This window comes from Salmo salar, chromosome 10 (genome assembly GCF_965601325.2).
Source record: "Salmo salar chromosome 10, fSalSal1, whole genome shotgun sequence".
Lineage (NCBI taxonomy): Eukaryota > Metazoa > Chordata > Actinopteri > Salmoniformes > Salmonidae > Salmo > Salmo salar.
Genome location: NC_138300.1, coordinates 90812369 through 90825906, shown reverse-complemented (window position 1 = coordinate 90825906; position 13538 = coordinate 90812369). Strand labels below are relative to the sequence as shown.

General features: G+C 44.2%; 1 protein-coding gene across 2 annotated transcripts in view; it reads right to left on the bottom strand.

Annotated features, from left to right (window-relative positions):
• igf1ra (insulin-like growth factor 1a receptor) overlaps positions 1–13538 on the bottom strand; it is a 127773-nt gene that overhangs the window by 101332 nt on the left and 12903 nt on the right. For both annotated transcript variants that reach the window (XM_014124119.3, XM_014124120.3), the window contains exon 2: positions 12415–12978. In XM_014124119.3, coding sequence (XP_013979594.1) covers positions 12415–12978 — 564 coding nt within the window. The remainder of the gene's footprint in view (positions 1–12414; positions 12979–13538) is intronic.

The following is a 13538-nucleotide window of genomic DNA, read 5'->3' as shown; positions in this document are numbered from 1 at the left end:
AAACATCAGAGACACAATGTTGCAATCCCCTTGAACAAATGCCACTTTGTGTTGCACACACACACACAACACACACACACACACACACACAACCCACACACTTCCTATCACACCACGCCTCCCAACCTCAACTAGCTCTATGTCTAGAGGACACACATCTGGAGTTGGGCTTTCACATTTAATGGCATTTGTCTAAACACACGCATCTAGCATGTAGGACTAAAGTTAATCACAGACAGCCACTCTCAAGCTGGTAACAGACAAACTTTCTGTGAGCTCTGAACTGCACCAGGCAAGAGAGAACACAATGTTGTTCAAGACAAAAAAATTGTATAAAGCGACCTTACGTAACACATCTTTTCCCCATTTTTGGAAATTCTTCAGAAACATTTTAACTACCCTCAGTGCCAGTATCAACAGCAGATACATGGACAGATAGAGCAGTAGTTTGGGTGGCAGGTAGCCTAGCGTTTAAGAGCGTTGAGCAAGTAACTGAAAGGTTGCTGGTTCGAATCCCCGAGCAGACTATGTGAAAATCACTCTGGATAAGAGTGTCTGCTAAATTACCAAAATGTAGTTTGGTTGGGTAGACAGATAGAGCAGTAGTTTGGCTTGGAAGACAGACAGGTCAGTTAGACAACTGTACCAGCTAAAACTACCAGCCTGTGATTCCAGGGGCTTTCCTCCACAGGAACATCAGTATCATTACCACACACAGGTGGACGGCAAGATAAACCATATATTACCCAGTTAAGGGGGTGGAATGTAAAAAAAACAAGGTCTTTAACAAGTTAGTACATGCCTGGCCAAGGAACAGTGCATACTGCAGTACATGACAACAACTCCTGACTGCAGTGAAGAGGTGGGAGATGGACCACACAGCACAGATCTGATGCCTCATATCATGACAGAAAATACCATTGTACAGATGTAGGATCTTCATTTGATCACTCTTTTGTTGCTGAGAATTTACATAAATTCACTGAAAACCCACACTAACACACAGTTATATTAACAGTATTACACTTTTCATGTCGCATAATATTGGCCAGCTAATAGCCTTGCCACTGATCAAGCAACATTATGGAATAAACGTTCAGATCCTGTTGCTGCAGGATTATTTTGCTGTGACAATACAGGTAAAATTAAGATCCTACATCTGTAACTCATGTATCAACAATAACTTATATGTTTGTCCACTCAATGTTACAATTATATCCAAAGGACCCAGGCAAGTGTAACAAAATAAATCCTAAAAATAATAATAATTAAAAAGAAATTGTTTAGCAACAAGGGGCAGCTTTGAGTAAATGAGTGTAAGTAATGTGGACTAATAAAACAAAAATGAGAATCGGAGGTGTTTACATGAACGCTGTGGACTGTCATGTTTATCAGAAGACCAGAGAGAGGTGGACCTTAAAGCGCACTCAAGTGCAAACAAGCCTGGCTCGGCTGGTCATGTCTCAGTAATTGATGTACTAATGGGAGAGGGTGGGGGGGTTGGGGAGAGAGTAAAGGAGGCTGGGACATCAAAGACTTGCTAGACGCTTATCAACAAACGTGCTCTCATCAGACACAAGAGGACGGGCAGATGAAAGGTAGACTAATGCACCTCACCCCACCGCTCCACTCTACTCTGCTCTATCAGCACTGGGCCTGGTTATGGGAGCCAGACGACCACACCAGAGGAGAGGACCGGGGGAAAGGGGGAGGACGGAGGAGTGGGACATGGAATCAGCCAGAACCCAAACATATGAGATAGGGAGTCAAGCCAGACAGTGTTTGGGCGGTTCAGTAAGACATCTGCACAGATACCCAATAAGCAACTTCCTCTAGGATTGGGGAAAAGATGGCCACACGTGGCATGAACAGTGTCTGTCTCCATAATGGCGCAGCGGTCTAAGGCACTGCATCTCAGTGCAAGAGACGTCACTACAGTCCCTGGTTCGAATCCAGGCTGCATCACATCCGGCCGTGAATGGGAGTCCCATAGGGTGGTGCACAATTAGCCCAGCGTCGTCCGGGTTTGGCAGGGGTAGGCCGTCATTGTAAATAAGAATTTGTTCTTAACTGACTTGCCTAGTGAAATAAAGGTACAAAAATATATATAATAATGTAACTTAAGGGCTGTTTTCCCACAATATACTTGTAATGATGCCAGGGGTTACCTTGGGAGAATTTTTGGAGGATATAGAAAATGTAACATGAAAAAGAGACAATAGTCTGCCGTCACCCTATATTAACCCATGGCCAGTCTTTAACCCTAATCTCCAACTGTAAAATTACAGTAAGGAAGACTAAATGAGTGTCCTGTGGGTCCTGAGCCAGATTAGCCGGCTGGATGAATGAGGATAGTGAGGTCTCCCAGGTGACGTGGCCTTTCCCTCCCCTCCTAACAGACTGAGATAGAGCTGCTGTTGGTGCTGCTCTGGAGACAGTCTATATTTAACACAGTAGCGGCCCGCTGTCCGCTGATGAAACAAGAGAGCAGCTGTGCTGAACCTCCTCAGCTCCCAGACCTTACTATAGTACTGCAGACAGGGATAAGGACAGGACAGGGATTAGGACAGGACAGGGATTAGGACAGGGCAGGGATGAGGTCAGGACAGGGATGAGGACAGGGATGAGGGCATGGCACCTAAATCCACCACTGATATGAAGACATATCAAATAACATAAGATCCTCCAAGAGTGAAGAGCATTTCTCACACAAGATCAGACTGAAACGATATTGAAACAGGCTGCAGCATTGTCTAACTCCTCTTTAGTCAATGTGAGGACTTCGACACCTCCATAGTTCTCTGAACAGGAGCAACTTAGACTTACCCCCACACCAGTGTTTTGTGTTAATGTTAGCTCTGGTGTTATTATGTTACCACAGGAGAGTGACACGAAAGACTTGTTGCGAGCAGAATCAACAAGCTTTGTATCATTCAAGACTGTTGCTTTGTGAGATGGTTTTAAAGTTCACAGTTAGCCATTGTTATGTTAATGCCAGCTGAAAAGTACCCAGGGCCTTGCCTTGGCTCCAAGTTGGAACAGGTCCGCCGGAGCCATGGCCCAGTGAGACACGGGTGCTGGCCCGCATAGCAGCAAAGAGAAAAGTCTGAGCCTTTTGGGTAAAACACTGGGGTAAATCCTCAGTGGAAATGCGCCATAAGACCCCATATTTCATCCTTGGCCACCCTGATGCTAACAGAGAGCCAACTGGTGAAAGGCCAGTTGGTGTGGCCAAGGAGCAGCAGTCCTGCCAGGAGCAGGAGAGATGGACAGGCTGAGAGGAGAGGAGAAGGCCAGCAGCAACAGCAGACCAGAGGAGCCCCATACACCTGTTCACATTACCCAGGGTCCTGACAACTGCTCTAGGGCTTGGGTATTAAACCCAAACAGACCGGGGGACAGAGGAAGGGGAAGCATCCTCCTTGTCCTCCCAGATGAGGTCAAGGTCATTCTTCATTCACAGACAAATGCAGACATGACTTACAATGCTAGGATAGACAGCAGCTAGACCTCACAGGTCTATATCAACAAGGCACTCTGTTCTCTGTTCACATTGACTGAAGAAGCTCAGTAAAGGGTTAAAGGGGAAGTGTGGTTGTCAGAGGCATTTCAATTAGCTGAGTAAGTCCATAAGATTTCCTTTGTAATTTTATGACACCCTTTTATCTCCTCAGTGCATATGAACAGACTGGCATGTTGCAGCCTGTTCACACACGCACACACACACACACACACACTCATACACACACTCCTACATGTGGCTTTTCTTTAGCTCTTAAGAAGTAACACAAAGCGCGTTGTTATGCTAACCTCTGTTATTTCAAAGAAGTTCCTACCCACTTCATTCCAAAAGAGAACAGTCATAAAAGTAAGTATTTTTTTCTCTAGACAAAGACCAGCTAAAGCTATAAAGAGCATTAGCCTTGACATCTGATTTCCATTGTTCCACACTCCTAACATGTACATCATGTTTACACTGCTTAGCAAATTCCCTTTACCATATTTCCTCATGATAGGAACTCATGGTGACATTGGCCACACTTTGTTATCAGCAGCAGTGATTTGAATTAACCTTCCATATCACATATCAGCTGTAAAGAGTAACAAAAACACGAGCTAAAATAATACGTGAAATTAGAAAAGACATTAGAAAGGACAGACAGTGATCAAACAATGTTCTGGAACTGAGACATCTCTGGGGTCACCCTTCTTCTACCGGCCAGCTGGTCTCTCCTCACTACCCAAAGGGACTTGGGTAGCTCAACTGAGCATCTCCGCGTAGCTCCACTGAGCATCTCAAGACCCACCCTCCTCATCTCAGTCATCACACGTGCCACATCCACACACTTTCCCCTCAGTGTGTATGTCATAAGCTTCTGCCTTCAGCCGTACACATTTATTCAATGTGAGAGGGCATCACACATGAACAGAAAATATACAAATAAACACACACACTATACAGGGAGAAGGAGAAGACGCCAGCAGAGAAGCGGATCTGATCTCGTTGCCCCTGAAACTAGTTGTTCACCCATGGCAGAACAATATTCTTCCTCTGTGGTGTGTCAAATATATCCACCAATACCGCACACACCCTCACTTCTGCAGGAGAGATTTGTCGGCAGGAGATTTTTTTTCCCCCGTTGTGGAATTAACTTGTGCTCTGAGAGCTTACTTGCGGGCATGGCGCATTATCCCCCCTGGCAATGCCAAGCCTGCCCAGTAGTGAGCAGTGGCTGCAGCGGGCACAGAGCTCAGGCAGGCAGCCCAAGCAGTGTGGAGCAGAGCAGAGCAGAGTGGAGCGGCTGCTCCTCTCACCTCAGTGGGGAGCAGCTAGCGAGTAGCAGTGCTAACAGGCGGAGAGGAGATAGGCCTCGTCCTTCCTGCCATTACACTGGGACTGAGCGGAATCTATCACAGAGCGGGGGCCCCACGGCGCTGAGAGAGGAAGTTATAGTATTCACACAGATTTATGAATGAGTGTTAAGAGTGCCGGATGAGTCACAGCTTCCGCACAGAGCGGCCAGAAGGCAGCAAGCAGCCCATCAGCACAGGCAATGAGTGGCTCGCACACACCGGCACCAGTCACTACGTGCATGCAGACGCACACACACACACACACACACACACACACACACACACACACACACACACACACACTCTCACACACACACACACACACACACACACACACACACACACACACACACACACACACACACACACACACACACACACACACACACACACACACACAAACACACAAACACACGCACAAACACATGCACACACACGCACACACACAATAGGCACACTGGGCGCGGACAAAGGCAAATGTGAGGGCATGGAATGCCTATGTGTGTGTGTGTGTGTGTGTGTGTGTGTGTGTGTGTGTGTGTGTGTTTTGTGTGTGTGCGAGCGCTCACGTTTGCGTGTGTCTCTATCCGTCTCTGTGGAGTGGCAGCATTGCTACACAGTCCAGCCTTTTAAATCATTGTAGAAGTGTCTGTGGTAGCAGCATTGCTACACAGTCCAGCCTTTTAAATCATTGTAGAAGTGTCTGTGGTAGCAGCATTGCTACACAGTCCAGCCTTTTAAATCATTGTAGAAGTGTCTGTGGTAGCAGCATTGCTACACAGTCCAGCCTTTTAAATCATTGTAGAAGTGTCTGTGGTAGCAGCATTGCTACACAGTCCAGCCTTTTAAATCATTGTAGAAGTCTCTGGGGTGGCAGCATTGCTACACAGTCCAGCCTTTTAAATCATTATAGAGAGGAATTGATGACAGTATTTTCATAACGGGTATTAAAATTGTACAAATACACCTCAGATAACCAAAACAAATGTACTATTTGAAGGACATTATTGTTAAAAATGCTTTGCATAGTAGTATATGTGTTGTTGACACAAGCCAGCATGTAAGTGGCTTGCCAAGCATTGCACTACAAACTAGCAATCCACTGAAGCAGATAATATATAAAACATTTGCTTTAGGGTAAAACTAAAAACAAACTGTCTGACCAATCATACTGTCCAAAGGAAACCTATAAAACCAATTGAACAGAAAAACTATTTGCAACCAAACCGTTTTATCCCCTTGCTTCGCGAGGGCTCTAGTTATTGGGGCCGACTGAAGAGCGTCTCTATAACAGGCAAACATATCAAGATCTCCTGCTCACATTTCTCAAGAATGACATTTATGAATGTCACCTAATGGGAGAAAATGTGTCAGAGGCCAGGAGAGGGGAGAATAACTGCATGGAATGTACTCACATACACACACAGACACACAAAAAACTATAGGACAACAATTATTTGTTCTTGTACCTGCACAGGTATTAAAGCTTATTAAGCACTATACAAAATGTCTGTTCATAGAAGGCCTCTGTCCACCGACCACTCTTTAAAATACATCACAGTCTGAGAACACAAAGATAGGGATGGGGTTGCACACAGGCCTGCCATGAAAGGGCTTGGCAACGTTCTCTAATGTCGTTTTATTCAATGGCACCATAGAGTAGCAACACAAGGAATCAATATTCCCTAGTCCTCTGAGGAAATAATTTTAAAAAAAGAAATAATAAATAAACACTGTGGTTATGCTAGCTAGCTAGCGTGTTGTGCAAGTCCAGTTTCCCATGGCTATTTCCCTCTTTCAAGAGGAGTTGTAGTGACCCATTGAGAGCGCTGCAGTGCTGAGGAGAGTGGAGGAGAAGATGAGGGATCTGATTATGCCGTCTTTACTGTGGGGGAGGAGGGAGTAGCGAAAGGGAGGGAGGGCACGATATGTGAGGCTGATAAACAGAGTTGTATGGCTCTGTCTTCACAGTGGAACACTGCCTGGGCAGAGCTGGGCAGGCATGCTTGGCACAGGGAGATGTATCCAGGAAGTGAGTCACCAGCAGCACTACCATACCCCCCAGGAAAGCACCGGGCTCTTGGAGAAAAGGCCAGACTGCTGGAACTGGAGCCTTTCCTGCTTTCTGTCCCTCACCACGGCCCTTTGATAAGCCTCAGAGAAGCCTTTCAAAATGTAAAGCCTTTCCTGCATGTCGAGGCAAGTGTCTGGGATTACGATGGTTAAACAAAAACAAGACAACCGATCGTATGACATAGCCCACCTAACGCCTCACGCACGCACACACACACACACACACACACACACACACACACACACACACACACACACACACACACACACACACACACACACACACACACACACACACACACACACACACACACACACACACACACACACACACACACACACACACATTCCCAGTGCCTGTCTCTACCACCCACATCATCATCTTCCATTCAGTGATCTCTTGGTTTTTCACAAACATTCTTTCTCCACCATACCACATGGCCTCTGTACATACAGGGTGTTCTGTGTGTTTCCCCTCTTTATCCTCTCAAAGCTGCAATGACTAAGCCAGCAGGAATTTCTACCTTATATACTCCCTTAAAGAGACAGTCACCAGCCCCTTTTCCCATTCCTGTCCAGTACACACTCTAGCTCTGCTGTAGATTTAATGTATCGAATCTCACAAACTAAACATTTAATTTAAAAGCTTTCATCACAATGACTTCCTCTAAAACGGCTCCCCCTGCTCTAAACCATGAACATAGTTCAGGGCAGAGCCCTCGGAGCAGTGTGATATCAAGTTGTACACTTGAAGCAAAGTAAAAGATACAAGCCAACAGGGTGTTATCAGGGGAATGTAAGTAAAGGGCAGTGTGGTTAAGAAACCAGACTCCAGAGTGTCATTCAAGCTGAGCGTATTGTAAGTAAATATTTAAACACATTAATGGGAAATGTTAGCTATATGAGGTCAGACGAATTGTGTGGTGGTGTGATCTGCACTAACAGAACAAGGTTGGTCGGGACAGCCTGGGTGCTGCTTATCAACCAGCCTCTCTCTCTCTCTCCCGTTGGCTGGCTTTGCTCACTTCTCCTCTGGGGGAGGAAGACATACCCGTCTAGAACAGAGTGACCAGAGGGCCACATTCGAAGCAGGCCAGAGAGCAGGTCACAAGACCCAAAAACACACACCAACAACACGCAATGTCACAGGGGCCACGGCCAGCCAAACAACTCAACTGGCGGCTGGAGTGTTGAGAGAATGAGCACAGTGTGTAAACAGTCAGGAGATATCTCACAGCTAAAGCTGTTAACAGTCTCTGATAAAGCTGGCAGAAGAGAGAGGGGGAAATACTAGTCAAACTATGAAGAAGGGCAATAAAAAAAGACCAAACTTGAGGGAGGGAAGGAAAGCGGGAAAGGGGTAACAGATGAGGAGGAGGGAGCTGGGCTGTGTTATGCCTCCTCCGGGGTGTTAGTGAGAGCCTGCCGTTATGCTTGTACACTTGACATTTCTGTGACATTTTCCCCTCAGCCCCCCTTCTCACATAAGCCATCCGTTAGCGCCTCTCCACATGCCATGGCCCGCTACTAAAGAGAACCCACTCCCCCCTTAAATCTCCATGGCCCAGGTCTGCCTCTTTCCAGACAAAGAGCCTAATACCAGCCAGGTAACACTATCCTACTCTACCCACGCCCAGCCAGACAGGAATATAGAGCCAGGAATTAACCTCGAAAGTCATGTGTTGCTATTTTCATGCCCATTTCTGAGGCAATCTGTTCCTTTCTAATTAAACATTTAGTAGATTGGTGTTGCTTAAAACTGTACACAGCGAGTTCATACAAGCAGGCAAGGCAAGTATAGAGTAATGCCTGTTTGACCTAACAAACAATAGCGCTCCAAAAAAACTTCCCCAGAGGCTAAAGTAGTCCTACTAGCAAACAGCATCTCCTAGTCATGTACTGTAATTAAAGAGATGCGTTCAGAGTAGAGGATTGGTCCGGATTGACTAGGAAACCGCTGCACAGCATGCCCTTGAAGAAACATCTGTACTGGAGAAAAACAAGGCAATTATGCAGAGGGGTGGAGACAAGTGGAGTATCTGCCCTTCAGTGAGAGCCAGAGAAAGTCTCATCTCTGCTAGACTCAGAGCCTTGAACATTGTATGGGTGAGAATTGAGCCTACAAATCTAGCTGTACTACCACTAAGCCACAATCACACACCCTCTAAATGAGCCATTCTATCCTGATATCACAATCTCTGTTAGTCTTTATTTGCAGAGTTGAGACCTCAAGTCTCAGAGTATTTACCCTGACATCTGCTAGGCTTTAAGGTGGGAGAACGGATCTGCGGGAGCAAATCAAAAAAGCCCTCTGTCTCCTTACCATAACAAATCTTAGGAAAAACAAAAATGTTGACCCTTAACATCAGATAAATGACAAGCAAATCTTTGTACATCAATGAAGTTAATTCCACACAGGTCACTTAAGCCAGTCCAGACTGTCTATACTGCAACATACAGTTAGATACACCAGAGACCATTACAACAAATACTATAAACATCCTCATTCATTTAATACTGCACCCAAAGAACAAATATCACAACAATAAAGTCCATTCCTTGAAACATAAATGGTCACTAATGAAGTCACTATTTAGAGGTTGATTTCCTCTATTTGTTTTCTGGGTCTGAAGGGAAGATGTTTAGAACTACCAGTTATCCATGGGAGCTGTAAACAGGTCTTCAAAAGGCCATGGCTGGGAGGACATTTTCCCATTATTATTTCATGTTGAGAGGAAAGGGGAGCAGACAGGCAAGTAGGAGGCTAGGAGAAGTGTTTTCCCCCAAAGCTCCTTGAAGTCAAGGTCGACCTACAGTAATCTCCTTCACAGGGTAAATATGCATCTGAATACCTTTGATTTGGACCAGTGAAAAACTGTCCACACAGTGAGACACTTGAGGTTTTAAACAGGCGCCCATTCCAACTCAAGCTCTGCAGTGTGTAATCGTCTAGACAAAACAAACAAATACACTACGGTGGGAGCCTGGTTGGCCAATACCGTGGCACTGATGTCACCCTCTCAGCCACACATCCACAACAACAACGCCAACCACAATGCCTAAGGAAGACAACAAAACAACAAGACCAAAACAACTTTTCCCACTATCCCTTGCCCTTAACTTCCAGTCCCAAATAAGTCAATTGTTGACTGTTAAAGTCTTACAATCAGATTTATTAACTTAAAATGGCAATCTGAGGTTGCTTCATCCATTTTTTGACTTTTTAATTAATTAAATGTACCATATAACTTAGAAATGCTCATGAGCTTAGTTCATCTGTCGTACCCCATCAGAACCCGAAATATAAGCTTGTTTCATTCCAATGTTTGTAAACAAAGTAAATGTAAACAAACACTATATAGCCTCAAAACATGGTTTAAACTATCATTTTTATATTAGCTCTGTCTATGAATTTCAGAGGGGTTACATTTCTCCAGCCCTATCCCTCAGCTTTTTACAGAAACAGGAGTGGGGAGAATGCTTTGTTATTGTTTCAACTGCTGATTGACAGTTTAATTCTCATTCTATATCTGTGAGTAATTGACATGTATACATTTAAAGTCCCAGTGTAGACAAAAACATGACTTCTTGTTTTTTTATATTTCTCTCCACACTATGAGGTTGGAATAATACTGTGAAACTTGGAAAATGATGATAATGCCCATTATAGAGCTGTATAAAAATACCTTTGAATTTTCAGCCAGGTTTGGTGGGATGGAGTATGTCATCGGGTATTAGTTAATAGACCAATAAGAAAGAGAGTTCCAAACCTCTCTGCCAATAACAGCTAGTTCTCCGTTTTTCCCTCCCCACTCAGACCACTACCAGACAGTCCCAGCAAAATTATTGCTTGAGAAATTGCTCTTGCAATTGAAAACAATCACAGTATGGTACTTCATTGTTACCCAGAAATGACTTGATATTGAGGTAAAAATGGCTGCATTGGACCTTTAAAAAAATAACTATAAAGAGGCTACAAGAAAACCATATCCTTCCTTTTTCATAGACTTTAAATACTTATGCTGTAGTGTAGTGTGTCATAACTCATTAATCACACCAGATAAGATTTAGTAAATGTTGACCTGATATGGTCCAGACATGAAGACTCACTGCCTCGCTTTTTGGCAGAGCAACAGTAACCTCAACTGAGAATGTATTTAATACCAGAAACTGTATTATGCACACATCCTTAGTTCTGTCAGCAAATAGGTTGATCTAAAGAAAAAACCTCCACAACAAACAGAGAGGAAATGTTTTTACTGGACGGGGGACAATCCTGCTCCCTGACAAATACAAAAGAAAACCAACATTGATTCATGCAGCGTAGCCTAGTGGTTAGAGCATTGGACTAGTAACCGAAAGGTTGCAAGATCAAATCCCTGAGCTGACAAGGTACAAATCTGTCGTTCTGCCCCTGAACAAAGCAGTTAACCCACAGTTCCTAGGCTGTCATTGAAAATAAGAATTTGTTCTTAACTGACTTGCCTAGTTAAATAAAGCTTTAAAAAAATAAAATGTTATTTGTTCACTGGGGAATTCCCAATTTGAGAATGTTTGCGAGACTGGAACCCACCTAACTACCTAGATCAAAGACACCTCTGCAAATAGTTGCATCACAAGTCGGATAGACAAACACTGCCAAATACCCCAGTTATTTGAGAAATAATCTACCTTAAAACCAGAGGTGGGGACTCGAGTCACATGACAGGTTTTGTAACTTTGTGGCACAGAGTTTCTGTGGATTACTCTCCATGCAGCCAGAGACAGTAGCCGCAGCATCGCACTTGTAAAAGAAACGTGCAACAGAATGGCTAGTGAAAAGCACACTCGGCCCTCTGATTGGACCAGAAAACTGTCAATCTAAACAGGTCAGGTGCTAGCGAAAAGATATTTGATTTTCGATCGGCTGCAGCGCAAAACTCAAATTGTAGGAAAAAGGATTGCCATAAATAAATATGCAGGTCCAAAAAATGGTTGTTAATAACTGTTTACTTTGCAAGCTCACCAGCAATGGGGCATCATGCAACAATGACTAGCATAGGCCTACTGGTCTTTTGGTACGGCAAAATCGCTTGAAATGTCAAATTTACTTGCATTTGGAATTTTTGTTAAAATGAATTATTACATAATCAAAATGTGTTGTAGACAAAATAATGAAAATGCGTGTCTGGTAGCCTCAATAAATAGACAAAGATTTGTCATTGCATGTATAGATGTAATTTTTATTGACTTTGTTGACTGTTTTCCTTGGGACTCGACTTGATACTCAGACCTTGCGAATTGAGACTTGCTTGTGACTTGAATAATAGTGACTTGGTCCCACCTCTGCTTAAAACCTTAAAAAACCAACACAAACAAATACAAAATTCTGCAGGAGTAAACAAAAAAAAAAGTAAACGGGAGCTCTGTGGACAGGCCGTCCTCTGTGCTGATGTAACTGGGTCTCTGCTGCCCAGACTGTGAAGAGAAAAGTTCAGAGCTCCTTACCTTTCTGGCAGTGGTTGGATGTCCAGCAGCGAGAGTTAAAGTTGCCGTTAAAGCTGGTCTTGATGCACTGAGCGTTGTCCTCCATGATGCCTGGACACACGTCACCACACTCCTTGGACTGCTTGTTCCCCGCGATGAAGTTGTTGAACTCTGCGTCCATGATGAGAGACCAGTCCACAGAGTCCAGGTAGCAGAGCTCCGGGTTCTTCTCGATCCGGATGGCCCCTCGTGTGATGTTCCTCAGGTTGTACAGACCAATGTCCTTCAGACTGGTCATCTCGAAGATCACCAGGGCGTAGTTGTAGAAGAGGTTGCGTCCGCGGATGACGTTGAGGTTGGGGAAGAGCGTGCTGAGGCTGTCCAGGCCGGACACGCGGAACAGGAGCAGGTAGTCGGTGATGACGGTCAGCTTGGGGAAGCTGAGGGAGCGGAAGAGCTCCTGGTTGAGGTTGTTGGTCTTTTCTCCGATGAGGAGGATCTGCAGGTAGCCCTCCACCACCGTGCAGTTCTCCAGACTCTTGAACTCACTGATGTCATTACGGATGTCGATACTTAGACCACAGACTGGAGGAGAGAGAAAGGGAAAGAAAAATCACACATTATTACACATCATAGTTGATCATTTTAAAACACAGTATTTGTGTCCCTTATTCAATGTACCTAAATAAAATGTAACCTTTAATTATATTATATATTAATTTACTTGTCTGCATACCTATTCATTGTATTCATCTGTTTACTATGTCTACCATGTAAATCTAATTTCAAGTCAATGTTTCTTTTCAGGGGGTGACCTGGCTTAAATGCGTACTGTCAGCCAGTTGTAAAATTGTAAGAAACAAATGAGAGCACCAAAATAACAAGCACAACACCCATTAAAAGGGCTGAATCTAATCTTCTTGAGATCATTTCTGAAAATATATGGACTTGATAGTAGCTTACAGCAGGACTTCTTGTGTTATGTTATACTATTTAGGCCATGCTTTGTTCTCTTGATGTACAAAAGCTTTTGTTTCATGATTGTAACTATTGGTCTGTAATGATGGTCCAACGTGACAACAAGGTCTGGGGCAGAGGCATTCTTTTTGAGACAAATGAGAGACAAACAGACAGGGTCATCTGAG